The sequence below is a fragment of the Hemicordylus capensis genome, chromosome 3, assembly GCF_027244095.1.
Source record: "Hemicordylus capensis ecotype Gifberg chromosome 3, rHemCap1.1.pri, whole genome shotgun sequence".
In the NCBI taxonomy this organism is placed as follows: Eukaryota; Metazoa; Chordata; class Lepidosauria; order Squamata; family Cordylidae; genus Hemicordylus; species Hemicordylus capensis.
The window spans coordinates 293,337,819-293,355,276 of NC_069659.1; the positions used below are offsets into that span (position 1 = coordinate 293,337,819).

The 17,458-nt window shown below is 41.5% G+C and overlaps 1 protein-coding gene across 2 annotated transcripts in view; it reads right to left on the bottom strand.

Annotated features, from left to right (window-relative positions):
- Nucleotides 1–9,679: 9,679 nt before the first annotated feature.
- The window catches only part of C3H3orf70 (chromosome 3 C3orf70 homolog), a 30,081-nt gene continuing 22,302 nt past the window's right edge, over nucleotides 9,680–17,458 (bottom strand). For both annotated transcript variants that reach the window (XM_053311972.1, XM_053311973.1), the window contains exon 2: nucleotides 9,680–15,597. In XM_053311972.1, the coding sequence (XP_053167947.1) occupies nucleotides 15,041–15,597 (557 nt within the window). In that variant the 3' untranslated portion in view covers nucleotides 9,680–15,040. The remainder of the gene's footprint in view (nucleotides 15,598–17,458) is intronic.

Consider the following 17,458-nt stretch of genomic DNA (forward strand, 5'->3'; position numbering starts at 1 on the left):
ATGGAGAAGGCTGAAACGCTTGTTAATGTATTCCAACACGTTGGTAGTTCGAACAATTGGACAGATTCCTTTAAATGGCATTGGGTAGATTTTATGGATTGCCACAGGGCAGTTTTTGAGACGTCTGCTCCCTATTTAGAGAGTGAGCTTGATGCTTTCTTCTCTCTTTGGGAGCTCCAGAGAGCTGTGAGTTCGGGGGTAAGGTGTGCTCCTGGGGAGGATGGGATTAGTTATGAGATTCTTCAGCATTTGCCTGTGGAATCCTTGGTGCTTTTGCTTTGTTTTTATAATTTAATCTGGGAAATGGGTATTGTCCCTAACTCCTGGAAGGATGCTGTTGTAATTCCTGTGGGTAAGCCGGGTAAGAACTTGTATGATCCGATGTCTTACCGTCCCATTGCTTTGCTTTCTTGTTTATGCAAGCTCATGGAACGTATGTTAAATGATCGTTTAGTGGCTTATCTTGAGAAATACCATTTGTTTATGGACTTTCAGAGTGGATTTCGGAGAGGTCGTGGTACACTGGACCAAGTGGTCAGATTGGAGACTGACATCTGGAAGACCTTCTGTTTAAAAGGGTTCTTGACGGTGGTATTTTTGGATTTGGAAAAGGCTTATGATATGGTGTGGAGGGAGGGTTTGTTATATAAATTACATTGCTGTGGTGTTTGGGGGAGACTTTTCAATGGCTGATATCCTTTTTCGCGGGAAGGCGAATTAAGGTTCGGGTCCAGGACTCTGTTTCCGAGCCTCGAGACATTCAGAATGGAATTCCTCAGGGCAGCGTTTTGAGTCCAACACTGTTTAATATAATGGTAAATGATCTGCCTTCGGTTTTGCCACTAGGCGTGGTCTGCAGCATGTATGCGGATGATTGTGCAATCTGGTGTAGGAGTAGGAATCTGGGTGGAGCTGTCAATAAGTAGAATAAGGCCCTTCTTGCCTTGGAAACCTGGGGGAATGAGTGGGGCTTTAAATTTTCATCTTTAAAGTTGAAGGGAATGATCTTTACGCAGCGGAAGGTTCCGGTGGCTCCTTGTTTGTTTTTGTATGGCTCCCAAATTGAGGTTGTTTCCGAATTTAAGTTTTTGGGGGTTATTTTTGACTCTAAGTTGTCTTGGGTTCCTCATATTCGCTATCTTGAGGATCGGTGTAGACCGCGTCTAAATTTGTTGAGGAGTATCTCTGGTAACCATTGGGGAGCAGACCGAAGGTCTCTTTTGTTGATTTATCGTGCCATGGTTCGATCAGTCTTGGATTATGGTTGTCAGGTTTTTTCTTCCGCTCCCAAGTCTGTTCTGCACAGGTTAGACGTGATCCAGTCTACAGCTATTCGAACTATTTGTGGGGCTTTTGTTACCACACCATGTAGTGTGCTTCGGGGCGTAACTGGTGAAATGCCAGGGAGCTTGCGTCGGAAATATTTAGATATCATGCTTTGGAACCGACTGCGTGATTTGTCATTTGGGAATTGGGGTAATGTGTATGACTTAAGTTGGGAATTTAGTGACCCTGGGAAATTCTCTAGAGACCGCTATCCTCATGTAGCTAGACTTTCTTTGTGGCCAGGATCTTAATTTATTGAGGGTTCGCGGCAGGTGAGAATCGTGCCTTTAATATACCCAGTCTGTCTTTATCATCCTCCTGAGGTTCTGCTTGATGGTTTGGAGAGTGGCCTTTTTAATAGGTCTAATGCTGAAATGAAGTCTCTGACTTTAGAAAGATTGTCTGTTGATTCGGATTTTTGTAGAATTTTTACGGATGGTTCTAAATCTGCTCAGGGTGATAGGGTATCTGCTGCTTTTGTTATACCCAGTCTGGGAATAGAAAAGGGTTATAGGTTGACCGGAGGCGTCAGCATTATGACTGCTGAATTAACTGCGGTGCTCCTGGCTCTGAAATGGGTTCAGGACATGCGCCCTGGGAGATTTGTGATCCTATCGGACTCTTTGTCGGGTTTGCAAGCCATCCAAGGGGACAGTTTTTTGAACAAGTCCGCTGTTGTTGCTGACATCTGGAATTTGAATAATCTTCTTCATGTAAGGGGTTTTTGCATTAGGTTCCGCTGGGTTCATTCTCACATTGGGATTTCTGGGAATGAGCTCGCGGATACAATTGCAAAACGATCTCTGGACTGTCTGGCAGTGGATTGTACAATTCCCTTTAATGTAAAGGAAGTCAGATCTTGGGTTGGGTCGGGGATGAGGAAGCTTTGGCAAAAGGCATGGGATGTTGATCCTGTGGGTTGGAGGGTTTATGCTTTTTGTCCGAAACTGAATGATTTTCGACGCTTCAGTATTTCGGGTAGGACCTGACAAGTCTCTTTGTTCAGGACATTAACGGGTCATTGTTCGACTAGAGACAAGTTGTTTCTTCTTGGAAAATCTGAGAATGATTTATGCTTGTTCTGTGGAGTGTCTGGGACCATAGATAACCTTTTGTGGGACTGCATTTGGTTTTGTGATGATCGTGAGCGTTTTCTCTTGTCTCTTCAGTCTGCTAATCTTTGCGGCAGGTCTCTTCAGGCGTTATTTTCGGACTGTCAAAATTGGAAGGTTGCTACCTCTCTTTTGTGGAGATTCCTCAAGTCAACTCATCTTTTTGAATATTTATAAAACCATCTCTTTTTTTGGACATTTGTGTTCTTTTTTGGACTTCCAGTAGGTGGCGTTTGTGGGACCTTATGGTCCTGGTACGCCATTACCTTCCAGAAGAGGAAGAAGAAGAAGAAGAAGAAGAACAACAACAACAACAACTTTTCCAACACGCACAACCTATCCACACAGTGAAAATTATGTGAACAGGGCATCCATTTGCAGAGAGTCACCCTGATGCTGAAATTTCCATGTGATACACATGGAGGGGAACCATGCACATATCTCTTCACAGGGGCGTAGCAAGACCCCTGGGGGCCCAGGGGCAAAATCTTTGTAGGGCCCCCCAAGTGCATGTGCCCCAAGCCACACCCCCTGCATCAGACGTCAGAGTAGGGCAACAAACACCTCCCCACTGCCCTTGCCCTGCTGTTGCTTCTTATCTTTGCCCCCGTGCAGTGGCAAGGGGTGCTGTGGCTGGGCCGGGCCTCTCCAACTGGCCTGTGTGCCTGCCTCTCTCTCTCTCTCGCGCGCGCGCACGCACACGCGCGCCATGACATCTGTATGGCATGCAACTTCCATAGTCGAACTGCGCAGGTGCACAGTTCAGCCACCTGGCTGGTGAGAATGCAAGAGGCATGCAGGCTGTTCGGAGAGGGCAAAGATAAGAAGTGGGAAGTTCTTATCTTTGCACGAGGGGGGGGCAAAGATAAGAAGTGGCAGCAAGGCAGCGGTTGCGGTGGGGTGGTCTGCTTGGGGGGCCCTTTGGGGCCCCCAGACCCTCTGAGCCCAGGTACATTTGTCCCTGCTCATCCAATGAACGCTACACCCATGTCTCTCCAGATTATAGAGGCTGAATAATCTAGTGGTATACCCTTTGATTGAACATATTGAGGGAAAGTACATGTATACAGTTTTATTTAAAAACAGTTCTTCTTTCCTTGCTACATTTCTCAAGGTCAGGTTATTGTGGAGTGAGACAGATAACAATTTCAGGGCCAGATCACTTCATGTAAGTCTTTCTTACTTAAAATACATGTTTTAACATCTTCCCTGAATGCGGCTTGGATGAAAAAGAGCTCTTAATCATGCCATCCTTTCTGTGCCCAGATACAAAATATGAATATGTATGAACACTCTGAATAATTAACAACTTGAATTGATACCTCTTAGACCTGATTCATATGCTAAATATAATTAAGCAATTAATTAAGCAAGATCACTGGTGCTCAGATGACCAGTGAATGGTTTAAGAAAAATTATACCAACTTTTAGAAAAAGAGCCATCAGTATCTGAACTGAAAACTTATTACTTGTAAAACTGGTCCCTGTGGTGGTCAATTCTGTTTGCAGTCTCAGTTAACCAAGCATTTACATGAAACCTGCTATATTGCAGCCAACTCTCAAGGGCCGCCAAATATGTTAATGCTATCTGGAGACACTAGGCTGCTTCAGACTATTGAAGAAATTGTGGTTTGTTCAGTCATGAATGCAACTTCCAACACTTCTGAGCCCACATGCTCCCTCCTCCTCTCTTTACCACCTCCACTTATGGACTGAGGTGATCATGATTAGTTAAACCATAGCTCATCCAAACCTAGACCTGTTGTTTACAGTTTAACTGTAACATACAAACCATGTTTAAACCAGAAGGTCAGAATGAGATTCAGCCCTACTGTTGTTGTTACTTCTATTACTACTACTTCTTCATCATCATCAACAATATTCAACAAAATTTCTCAAAGCAGCTTAAAGGAGAAATTGTGCTGTCGAGTTGGTGTCGACTCCTGGCAACCACAGAGCCATGTGGTTTTCTTTGGTAGAATACAGAAGGGGTTTACCATTGCCATCTCCCATGCAGTATGATTGATTAAGTGCCGTCAAGTTGGTGTCGACTTTTAGAGACCACATAGACAGATTCTCTCCAGGATGATCTGTCTTCAACTTGGCCTTTAAGGTCTCTCAGTGGTGCATTCATTGCTGTCGTGATCCAGTCCATCCACCTTGCTGCTGGTCGTCCTCTTCTTCTCTTGCCTTCAACTTTTCCCAGCATTATGGACTTCTCGAGCAAACTGGGTTTTTGCATAATGTGTCCGAAGTATGAGAGTTTGAGCCTGATCATTTGTGCCTCATGTGAAACTACTGGTTTGATTAATTCTATGATCCATTTGTTTGTTTTCCTGGCTGTCCATGGTATTTTCAAAAGTCTTCTCCAGCACCAAAGTTCAAAAGCGTCAATGCTTTTTCTAACTTGCTTTTTCAAAGTCCAGCTTTTGCATCCATAGAGTGTCACGGGAAAACCATTGTCCCAACTATTCTAATCTTGGTAGGTATAGACAAGTCATGACATCTAAATATCCTTTCCAAGGCCTTCATTGCAACCCTGCCAAGTTCTAGTCTGCGGCATATTTCTTGACTGCTGGATCCTTTAATGTTGATGGTCGATCTTAAAAGGCAGAAGCTAGCCACCTCAGTGTCTTCATTATCAATTCTGAGGCTGGTTGCTGTACCTGTTGTCATCAGTTTAGTCTTCTTTACATTTAGTTGTAGTCTCATCTTTTCACAGTGCCTGTTGATTTTCATTGCTAGAGCTTGAGGATCATCTGCATTCTCAGAGTGGTGTCACCAGCGTAGCGCAGGTTACTGATGTTTCTTCCTCCAATTTTAAAACCATGCCCATCTTCTTCCAATCCAGCTTCTCTCAGTATAGGTTCAGCATATAAGTTGATTAAAGAAGGAGAAAGTATACAGCCTTGTCTTACTCCTTTGCCGATCTGGAAGCAGTCTTTTCCACCATGTTCTGTATAGACTATGGCTTCCTGTCCTGTGTATAGGTTTCTCATGAGAACCCTTTTCCTAAGGGTATTCCACAACTTGACATAGTCGATGCAATCAAAAGCTTTTCTGTGGTCAATAAAGCACATATTGACTTATTTCTGGTATTCTTCGGCTTTCAATTATCCAGCGTGCATCAGCAATGATGTCTCTTTGTTACATAAGAACAGCCCTGCTGGATCAGGCCCAAGGCCCATCTAGTCCAGCATGCCCTGTCTCCTGCTGTTGCTCCCCTGCAACTGGTACTCAGAGGCATCCTGCCTTTGAGGCTGGAGGTGGCCTATAGCCCCCCTACTTGTAGCCGATGATAGACCTCTCCTCCATGAAGTCATCCAAACCCCTCTTAAAGCCATCCAGGTTGTTGGCTGTCACCACACCTTGTGGCAGAGAATTCCACAAGTGGATTATGCGTTGTGTAAAAAAGTACCTCCGTTTGCTGGTCCTAAATTTCCCGGCAGTCAATTTCATGGGATGACCCCTGGTTCTAGTGTTATGGGAGAAGTAGAAGAATTTCTCTCCATCCACTTTCTCCACACCATGCATGATCTTATAGAACTCTATCATGTCTCCCCGCAGTCGTCTTTTTTCTAAACTAAATAGTCCCAGATGTTGTAGCCTTGCCTCATAAGAAAGGTGCTCTAGGCCCCTGATCATCTTGGTTGCCCTCTTCTGCACCTTTTCCAGTTCTACAATGTCCTTTTTTAGATGTAGTGACCAGAATTGTACGCAGTACTCCAGGTGTAGCCGCACCATAGTTTTGTATAAGGGCATTATAATATTAGCCGTTTTATTTTCAGTCCCCTTCCTAATTATCCTTAGCATGGAATTGGCCTTTTTCACAGCTGCCTCACATTGAGTCGACACTTTCAATGAGCAGTCCACCACGACCCCAAGGTCCCTCTCCTGGTCAGTAACCGACAGCTCAGATCCCATCAATGTATACTTGAAGTTGGGTTTTTTTGTCACAATGTGCATCACTTTTTACTTGCCAACATTGAACCGCATTTGCCATTTTGTTGCCTACTCACCCAGTTTGGAGAGATCCTTTTGGATGCAAATTTGGCTACCTTGCTGCTTATGCCTACTTCTAGGTCATTTATGAATAAATTAAAAAGCACCGGTCCTAGTACAGATCCCTAAGGGACCCCACTTCTTACTTCCCTCCATTGTGAAAACTCTCCATTTATTCCTACCCTCTGTTTCCTGTCCTTCAACCAGTTAGCAATCCACACATGTACTTGTCCCCTTATCCCATGACTACTAAGTTTTTTCAGGAGTCTTTCATGAGGAACTTTGTCAAAAGCTTTTTGGAAGTTCAGGTAGACTATGTCAACTGGACCACCTTGATCCGCACACTTGTTGACACTCTCAAAGAACTCCAAAAGTTTTGTGAGGCAAGATTTACCTTTGTTCTCGGCCTTTTCTGAAACCAGCTTGAACATCCAGCATTTCCCTTTCCACATAGGGCTCTAGTCTGCGTTGGATGATCCTGAGCATTATTTTGCTAGCATGTGAAATTAAGGATATTGTGCGATGGTTTGCGCAATCTGTTAAGTCTCCTTTCTTTGGTATGAGTATGTAGATTGACCTCTTCCATTCTGTTGGCCACTGTGTCGTTCTCCAAATTTGCTGGCATAATTTGGTTAGAGCCTTGACTGATTCTTCTTCTGTTGCCTGCCATATTTCTGTAGCTATTCCATCAATTCCTTTAGCCTTGGTAATGACTGGAGTGCTGATCTAACTTCATCTTTCCGTACTAGAGGTTCTTGCAAGTAGGGAATATCTTCTAGAGTAGCTTGGATGTTGATGTCCCTGCTGTACAGATTTTCAGTATACTCCTTTCATCTCTGTTCAATCTTCTCTAAATCAGTTACTATCTGTCCCTTGGCATCTCTTAACATACCAATTTGAGGTTGGAACCTCCCTCTGAGTTCAAAGATCTTTTGGAAAACTTGCCTTGTTTTTCCGTGTCTATTTCCATCCTCAAGGGCTTTACAGATATCATTATACTACTGTTCCTTGTCTCTTCTAACAGCTTTCTGAAATTCCCTATTAAGTTCCTTCATGAGATCTTTCTTGATTTTGGCTTCTCTCCTCTTCTTGGCAATTTCCACGGTCTGTTCTGACATCCATTTTTGCTTTCTTCTGTTTATTGGTCTTTAGCAGTCTCTTTTCACATTCGCCCTTAACTTATTTGATTTCATCTCACAGTTCCTCTGTTTCCCTATCAATGAGGCTCAGAACTTAGGAACATAGGAACATAGGAAGCTGCCATATACCGAGTCAGACTATTGGTCTATCTAGCTCAGTATTGTCTTCACAGACTGGCAGCGGCTTCTCCAAGGTTGCAGGCAGGAATCTCTCTCAGCCCTATCTTGGAGAAGCCAGGGAGGGAACTTGAAACCTTCTGCTCTTCCCAGAGCGGCTTCATCCCGAGGGGAATATCTTGCAGAGCTCACACATCAAGTTTCCCATTCAGATGCAACCAGGGTGGACCCTGCTTAGCTATGGGGACAAGTCATGCTTGCTACCAAAAGATCAGCTCTCCTCTCCAACTTCAAAGCAGTTCCTGATGTTCTCCTTGGAAATGGTGGGTACATTCTCAAGATCATATCGTGGAGGCTAGATAGCTTTGTTTTTCTGCTTTAGCTTGACTTGGAACTTGCAGAAGAGCAGTTTGTGATCTGTTCCACAAGCGCAGTATGAGATGACAGTAAATAAATAAAAATGGTTCCCTGTCCCAACTCTGATTTCATATCCTGGTTTAACTCTCATTTAGAAGCCATAGTTAATCAACACCTTTGTGTATGGGTATGCGGTAGAGCTGTGGTTTAACAAACCACTATATCCAGATTAGAGCTTAAGAGGTAAGGAAGAGAAAGCACATGGGTTCAGAAAGGTTAGAAGCTTGATTAACAGGCACCACCCCAGCGCTAGTCTGACTTAATTCTTCTTCCCTATGAGAGTGGGAGGAGCTTTTAAATCCTGCCTTAGAAAACAAAATGCAGAAAAAAGAGATGGGGAAGTATGGACAGGGGTGAAGGAGAAATTTACCGCTTTGGTCTGGAGGCAGAGTAGGGGACATGAATTAGCTAATAGCAGGAAACTAGCAACGTGTTTGTGTGTGAGACAAAGCTGCTGTAAGAAGGATAATTATAAAATGTTCTTCCAGTATTGATGGAGGGAAACTCTTTGGGGAAACATCCAAAGAAGTAAGGGGTTCTTTCATATCACCTTTATGCTCAGTATGTAGAGTTCAGATTAGATGCCCCAGCAGGCCAGAATGCTTCTTCAAGTGGCCTACAGTAATAAGTAGTTGTTAACCAGGGCTGGCAGGGGAGATCAGAACATATCATCTTTCCTCATGCCTTCTCTCTACTGAAACTAGTTTTTAAGGGCCAGACTGCATGTTACGTTAAGCACATATTTGGTCATGATGTGCTTGTTTTTATTCTTTGTCAGTAGTTTAGAGTGGGACTGTGGCATTTGTGGAGGGGAGGCGGGGATGGTTAGTCCTTTGCAGGGAGACCTATCTAGTGCGGGAACATAGCAGGGGCAATTTCTGTTTGCCCCAGAAGGGAAGCTCCCTGTGGTGCCAATAGGAGCTTTTCTCCCTATTTTCTCCTTAGCAGCCAAGGGGGCCTGATTTGATCCCATCTACACTGGGCACCTGTGGATGTGGTTTAGATTTTTTTTTAAAAAAAAGCACATTATGGCCAAGCATGTACTTAATGTAATGTATAGTTTGGTTCTCTGATATCTTTTAAACATTTTGCACAATGAGCTTTAGAGACAGAGCAGGATGGCTTGTCAGAATGTATGCAAACTCCCTCCACTTCTTTCCTTCTGCATTTAAACACCCCTACTATTGCCTTTTGTCAAAAAGGAATAACTGTTTCTTTCCACACATAATGCACACATCCTCTATTTCATAATTCAGTTTTGAGAGCTTGAACTCTGCCTTTGATGCCACTTGCCGCTCCCATTTCCCCCCTTTTTTTATTTAATTCTGAATTCTTGATCTGACTACTTCCTGTGCCAGTGGAATCTACTGGCTAAAATATGTTGAAAACACATTATTGGTTTTGACTGTGTAGGAGGATGAGTAATTGAGGCTCTACATTTAGTATGTTATGCAAGTTTCTCATGTCTCCTCCTATTTCATCCCTTAAGAAAGTAAGATCTTCTAGCATTCTACTCCAATTTTGTTTCTGAGATAGGACTACATTGAGCAGCACTTGTCACCCTCATAAAGCCAAATCTTAATATTATTTAATGTGCAGCATTATATTAAATAGCAGGATAATAAGCAACGAACTCATCTGCCTTGTTACATTGTAAATTACTTGCAAAGAGGGAAGGTTCTGCTGAAAAAAATAACTTCACTAAGCTGGTCTTTCATATTCAGGATGCAGAAATACTATACTAATACATAGCTGAGAGATTAGCAAACCAATAGAAAATTAATAATTCCAGCCATTTTTTTAGATTTAAAATGATAGGCAGCAGCACAATACAAATACGAATATTTATATACCGCTTTTCAACAGGAGTTCCCAAAGCGGTTTACATAGATATAGATTAATTAATTAAATTAAATGTCCTTTTAGCCTCCAATACAGTGTAGGTCTAGAACTGCCCTTCCCTGGGGTTGCAGCAAAACAATCTCAAGCACTTCCCAAAATATTAACACACACATCAGTTTGCATCATCTTGTAGCATGTCTGCAATATGGATAAAGAAAAGATTGTTCTCTGTAGGCAAGATGTGGAGGTTAGGTCAATATCTGCTGTGGTACAGGAGGGTCCCAGCTTGGGCCCTGGGTATTTAAGAGAATGTTGTCTTTGCTATGAATCATACCACCCATTGAGATCATCTGGAGAGGTTCATCTGCAGTTGCCACCGGCTCATTTGGTGGCTGCTCAGGGACGGGCCTTCTCCATTGCTGCCCCGAAGTTTGGAACACACTTCCTGCTGAAATAAGAGCCTCTCCATCTCTTACAACTTTTAAGAAGGCAATCAAGACCCAGGCTTTCTTCACCCAGGCTTTTAATTAGATATTGTTTTAATTGTGTGTTTAATTGTTTTAATGTTTTAAATTTTAACTGTTGTAATGTTTTAATCTTTTTATCTGTTTTTATTGTTTTGTTGTAAAATGCCCAGACTCTGGCGTTTTGGGTGGTATACAAATGTCTTAAACAAACAAACAACAATTTTTCATTACCTAATTCACATATCTCAGATGCATGTACCTGTAAAGGAACAGCCTACCATGCATATCCTGTATGTTCCTGGTAAATTCAGTTATTGCTCTGTTCCTATATTACTGACCTACTCCACAATATTTTCTCCAGCCTTCCTGCCTTGACCTGGGCTACCATTAGAGAGGGTAGAGTACAGTTAGAATATTTACTTTGTGCATTGCACACATGGAGAGCAACCATAGTGCTCTGGTGGAGCACATGCTGTACATGAAACAAGTCCCAGATTCAATCCTACAGCTTGCCTGTTAACAGAACTGCAGGTAGCAGGAAAGTATATGCTGAATTTGGCATGCCACTTCATCAAAGGTAGATGGTACTGGGCTAGATGGATCAATGGTCCAAATCAATAAATGGTAGTTTTATATATCCCTCAACCAGGGAGAATGTCATACTTTATTTACCTGAATCCATGACTAGTTTTCCCCCCCAAGATGTTTAATGTTTGAAATGGGGGCAGGGGGGTTATCTTAAATTCAAAGTTCACTTCCTTTCAGGTAAATACAGGTTGTATCTGTATTTAACCTGTATTTTTAAGAGGGTCATCTAAAATTTGGTGTTCTCTTCTATTTGGGTGAATATGGTCTTTTTAAAAGAATTTTTATGAGTTCAAACCATCTTCCATTTGTAATTATTTCATGATCAGGTAGAAAGAGAATTTCAGATCAAGGTGGGTAGCTATTCAGCTACTGCAAAAGAGTAAAGAGTAACACATGGAATAAGGAGCACAAAGTTTGGGGGGGGTATGTGCATTCCTTAAATAAAAATAAATTCAAAAGTAGGGTAAATGTGTATATCCAGAATCTCAAGGGAATATAGCCCTGTTACTGAAATGCTTGGTAGCTTACAAGAAACAATCATTCCTAGTGACAAAGGTCAATCAACCAACATCAGTTAATTAAGCCAACAAAAGCTATTAAGATTCTGAAGAAGCAGCTGGCAAATACTGCTATAATAATTCTATTCCCCAAGCCTCTCCATATGCTCTATGCTTTCTGGCCACCTCTTCCTCTAATCTGTGTCTCTCTCTTTTCCTTTCTTTTTACAAAACTGCAGCATAGCATAGGCAATAGAAAGCATTATGTAAAGGGAAATTTCCTAAAGCCAATAGGTAAAGAGGAGAGTATGCAAGGAAAAATTTGCTAAACCTGTCTGCAAGCAGAAGAGGTATTTGGTCAAAGAAGAGCATGTACATCCTGTATGCTGAATATTACAGTAATGACAAAATAGTTCCAGGATTTCCTGCATAGAAATTGTCATCTGCTGCTAATGAGACAAATTGCTTCCCCTTTCAAATAATATAAAAGTTTATTTAAAACTATTTTTGATCTAAGAGATTAATAGGACAGAACTGCAGTTTACATAAAGAACAACTAAAAGTAGGAAATGGGGTGGGTGGAGTGAGGAAATAAAGTCTGTTGTGTTATCCTTATAGCCTGAGAAATAGCAGGCAACAGGTTCCTATTAAAGTACAGCTACAGTCCAAAGACAGCATCAAATTGCACCACTCCCCAGTTAGAAGTAAACATTTTTTTTTACCAGCACAGAACTGTGGAAAAGAAATGTGCCTTACTCTGTGCTTGTGCAAAAGCAGTCTTCACATTTATTATTTTGTGAGAGGTTTACATGAAACAATAGAGTACCATTGAGGGTACTTGGAGTCTCAGTGTCTTACAGAATTATGTGCTAAATCATCTAACCAAATCCTGCCATGGCCTACACACAGGCAATTTCCAGAGAGGCCAGGCACGACAGGACTTTGCCTATTGTGCTTAAGACTTTCAAACAGCAAATTTAAGAGATCAACATGGTATGCAGCTATTGCTAATTATTAACAGTTTGAAAAAGTGTGTCCCATATAAGTCTGTACTGAGTATTTCCCAGTCCTTTCCTCAGCTGAGAATATAATCCGAACACTGTTTACATCATCACTGCTAGGCTGCTGAAAAGAGATGGTTTCATGATTTTTTAGTATAACAGGAGAAACTAAAGTATATCCTCAAACTGTCATGATTTCTGCCTCCCCCACCCTCAAATTTGGAATTATTTCTACAATCCCCTCTGCTATAACTAGAGCCAGAAAACCTGGCTCCTTTCACACACAAGAGGAGCCAATTCTAAATTAACACAGCCAGACCACAAGGTGTATTTTAAACCCCCAGTTACAGTTACGAGAGCAATACAATCTTATTTTATGCATTGTCTTCCCACGATAAAAGCTGTAAGAACGCTTAATAGTACAACACCTGAGAAAAACATTAATTCAATAAACCCCAATGTTAAAGAAATTCTATCATGAATTAGTGTTTCTCGTTGAAGATTAGCAGAATGCCCAACATTTCCAGAAATGCTAAGAAAGGATTTACCATTTGTGATGCCCAGGACTATGTTTCTTAGCTTTTTTGCCAAGAAATGCATTTTAATATAATTAGTATGATAAATATTTGAATTTTTCTTCTCAGGATATTTCGTTTTATATTTTAAAGAACATTAGTAGCTTATATAGTAATTCATAACACATGTAATCTAAATGCTTTCTAAAAGGTGCCTCTATTCAAGAGTGTATAAAAATTAGTAATGTGTCAAGGATAGTGTTAAAGAGCAGTATTCTACAACACAGTTTAAGATACTCTAGTATTGAGAGCTACATCTGTACATATTTATATGTCCTCAATCTCCTCAAGACTTATGGAAGATGAATTAACTAAAGTGTTTTTAAAGGACTGTATTTACTAACAGAAGCCCTACTGTTACAGGAACACTATTCAGTTAAAAAAAGATGTATCAGCTGGGGCTGAAGCATAAAAGTTAGGAGGAAAAAACCTGCGTCACAGCATATTATTGGGGTAGGTCATGTCATAGCAACTGAACTGTATTCTGGTTTTCTGATTTGTGTATCAAACATACAGCTGAAAGGGCCAATCTTGCATTGATAAGCAGAGCATCACTTCCCAGTGAATAATCGGACTGTGTTCAACTAAGGCTAATATACAAATATATTAGGGGGTTTAAAGACCTGTCTGATCACTGTACATTGTTCATCTGTTCTATACCTATTAATGAGATGAAATTGTTGAGGGTTGGAGGGACACAGTGGAAGAAGGAAAAGGTTAGCCCAATTAGCCACTTCCTTTCAAATGCTCTTTGATTAAATCCAAACGCTCTGGCATCTATAGTGAAAGACTCTTTGTTGGCTGGCCATATTCAGAGCAGAGGAGGGAGACAGGTATGAGTTTGGACCCAAGACTAAACTTAAACCCTGAACCATCACCCAGAGTGTGCAAAATTCATGAAACAATTATACTCAGTCTTCTAATTTCAATACAGAGCTGGCTCTAACATTCAGTTATTTTAGGGTCAATTCCAACACCACTGTTTTTAGGTTATATTTCAGTTCTGGTATGCCTGGATTGAACATGTCTGCAAGAGAAAGGTTGTGTGAATCTGTTATGTCACATGCCAGCATGTCAGTGATTATTTGTGCTGATTTTTTAAAGCAGCATGTCACAGGCCCATGGCAGTTTGCTATGAGTGGAAAGGCACACAATCTGCCATGGGTGCATTCAAATCCAGGCAGGCAAATATATCCAGCTGGATTGAAAAATAAACCCAGATGTTGTGTGAATGTGCCCTGAATTAGATTTAATTGTGGGCCCACTTCAGGTTAGCAGCTATTTTATATAAGCCATACCTTTGCAGGTAAATCCGAGTTGTCCTTGGTTTTTAACATGTAAAATCTTCTTTTGAACCCGTGAAACATTTTTCAGTTAGCCAGAGACCAATGGGAACTGATCAGCTGGCAATATAACAGTCCACCCAGCAAAGGATTTCAATTTAAGACTTGTTTGTTATCCTCTTGCTCTGGAAACAGGGTTATGATTAGCATGGGTGCATTGTGCTTATACTGGGAGATCCCCTCCCCTAGGTGCTCTGTAAGTGACCAAAAGAGTGATTGTGCTCACCAGACGTAATCTACTAATGTGTTTTGCAAGAGCATGGAAGGCTGAGTAATTATTCTGAAACCATTTTAAATGTGAAATTTGAAGGGCTACCTCCCAATTAGGGGTAATCTTTGCCAAAAAAGAAAAAAAGGTGTGCTCCTTACTGAAATCTGGCACATTCCGTAACTAAAGAGGTACAGAAATCTGTGACAACTTATAAAATCTAGGGCAGGCAATTGGTAGAATTAGGATCAAGCCACTAATTCAGATGGCTAAATACTGTCACTGCATTCCTCTGTGGGGTGTCAAGTGTACTGGGGGGAAAAGAACCTGTCAGAAAAATACCCCAGTATAAATGCTAGAAAATCAGTATTGTTTGTTTTAGGTATGTTTTAACTAACTCGGCATTTCATACTGTGGTTTCTATGGTCTCAATCACTTCTAGTTCACACTGTGAGGGTGATAGGAGGGGACACTCGTCTGGTTCCCAACTACTGTCTGGACTATAATCTTCTTCTGAACTTAGCTCTGCCCCTTCCTCTGTGTCCTCATCACATGACTCCATATAATGAGCCCCAACAGCATTGATCCCAGAGTCCTCAGAGCTGGAGGGGGAAGAGCAATGATCTATTTTTGGTGTATTATTCTCTCTCAAAATTAAGGCATTGCGTGTGGGGACCTCCTGAGGCTTCATTTTATGGGGGAGAGCAGGAGGTTGCCTCTGCACATAACACATCTTTCCATTGATGCATTTCACACGGTAATTGTCAATAAAGAGGTCCGAGATTGTGCAGAACCGTGGGGAGTCTGGGGGTAATGGTGGTTGAAAGACAGGTGCAAACTTCAAAAAGTGTTCTGTGAGCGAAACAGATATCTGAATGGTGTTTGTGGTTCCACGTGGCCGAACAGGTATTTCGGTGCTTGGAAGCTGTTCTACCGGAGTCATAGGCTGATAAACATATTTACCTGTGGAGAATATGAGAAGAAGAGTCAGAAGCCACATTCCACTGCATAGAAACTAATCTGTCACTAATTCCCCCTCTATCAATTAAAAGCAAACATTCCAGAAGTGCTGTTTTCTAGGAGAGCCTCTTTGAGAAAAGCAGTCAGAAGATGTTTCCACAGATATGAAAACATTTAGCTTCTTTCACCTGCTACCCAACCAAATCTTTGGAGAGGATGTTGCATTTTTCCGTTTATTAGTACTGGAGTTGGACACCTTTGTGGTTGCAGCTGCTAACAGAGGAAATTTTTAAAGCAGGAAATGAAAGGACTGCAAAGCTGTGAATGCCACTGGCACTCAGCGTAAATAGGATTACGCTGGCTGTAAAATGGACTCTTATGCCATACTGAACAGGAAGCTGAAAGCACTGCGAAAGGAAAGCATATGGAAGAGGGAAAAAGCAGAAAATCAGAACTTTGTTGCAAAGAATGAGAAATCTGAGGCCAATTCAAAAATCCAAAAGAACAGCATTTAGTGTAGATAAAAAAGCTTTCTAAAATGTGTCTTAGCAGCAGTCCATGAGCAGCTCTGTGAAAGACATGTTATAAATATGGAAGACTTAATTCTTGTGTTCTAATGCCACTATGGTAAACAGAGAACCCTCTATTGTCCTTGCCCACAACTAATGGGATCTATTTCATGAGGACACTTTTCATTCACTGACCTCTCCAAATTATCCACAGTATAGTAATTAATTGGAGAAGAAGTGAAGTTCTTGGGTAGACAGGCAAAGCCTCTGTTCCTTTTTTCGCATATTTCTCTCTCCCCCCCGCCCAACTTGCTGCCAGCATCTTGCATCTTTTCCATCATCCTTCCAAAGACTCTTAATGTCTAGCCAGAGGCATATGACCTTATAGAAACTAATGTAACGATGCATTAATTCATCCCTCTGATTTCAAGCCTGATCTTTCAGTTTGCATCAATACACAATTACTGACAAGTATTTATTTTCAGTGCTAACCAGTATCATTTAAATTAGACATTACAAACAGCAGACAGAATAATGGTGCTCCAATTGTGGAGGAAAATACAGGGGACCCTTTATGAAATCTACAACCCCTATCTCCTCACATTTCAGCCAAACCGTGACCCCCTGTGCCTGTTGAAAAACGGTAGCTAAGGGGGCCATCACAAATTATTATTATTATTAATTCAATTTCTATACCGCCCTTCCAAAAATGGCTCAGGGCAGTTTACAAAGAGAAATAAAACAAATAAGATGGCTCCCTGTCCCCAAAGGGCTCACATTCGAAAAAGAAACATAGGACACACACCAGCAACAGTCACTGGAAGTACTGTGCTGGGGTTGGATAGGGCCAGTTACTCTCCCCCTGCTAAATAAAGAGAATCACCACGGTAAAAGGTGCCTCTGCCCAGGGCAAAATGAAATGAGTCCCTCCCCCCCTGTAATTTTAGGTCTGCAGCATAAAATCAGGGCTGTCATTCATATGTTACTCCTCTTCCGTTCTTAATCATAGAGATTACCAGAGCTTCAGACTCAAGAGAAAAGGGCTGGAGGGAGGACCCTACAGTGTAGTAGGAGCTATTTTACCATCACAGACATTTTCCCAAAGGAATTCTGTAATTTCTGTCCTCTACTTTTGATAGTTTCTACTGGGCATGTCTTAAAAAGTATTTTGGCACAGGCATTATTTGTTCCCATGGAATCTGAGCAGAGATACTGGAATCGAATGAGATTAAATAATAAATAATGCTTTTTTAAAAAAGCATTCCCAAAGTGGTTTATATAGAAAAGAGGAAAAAATGGTTCTCTGTCCCCAAACGGCTCACAATCTAAAAAGAAACACAAGGTAGATACCAGTT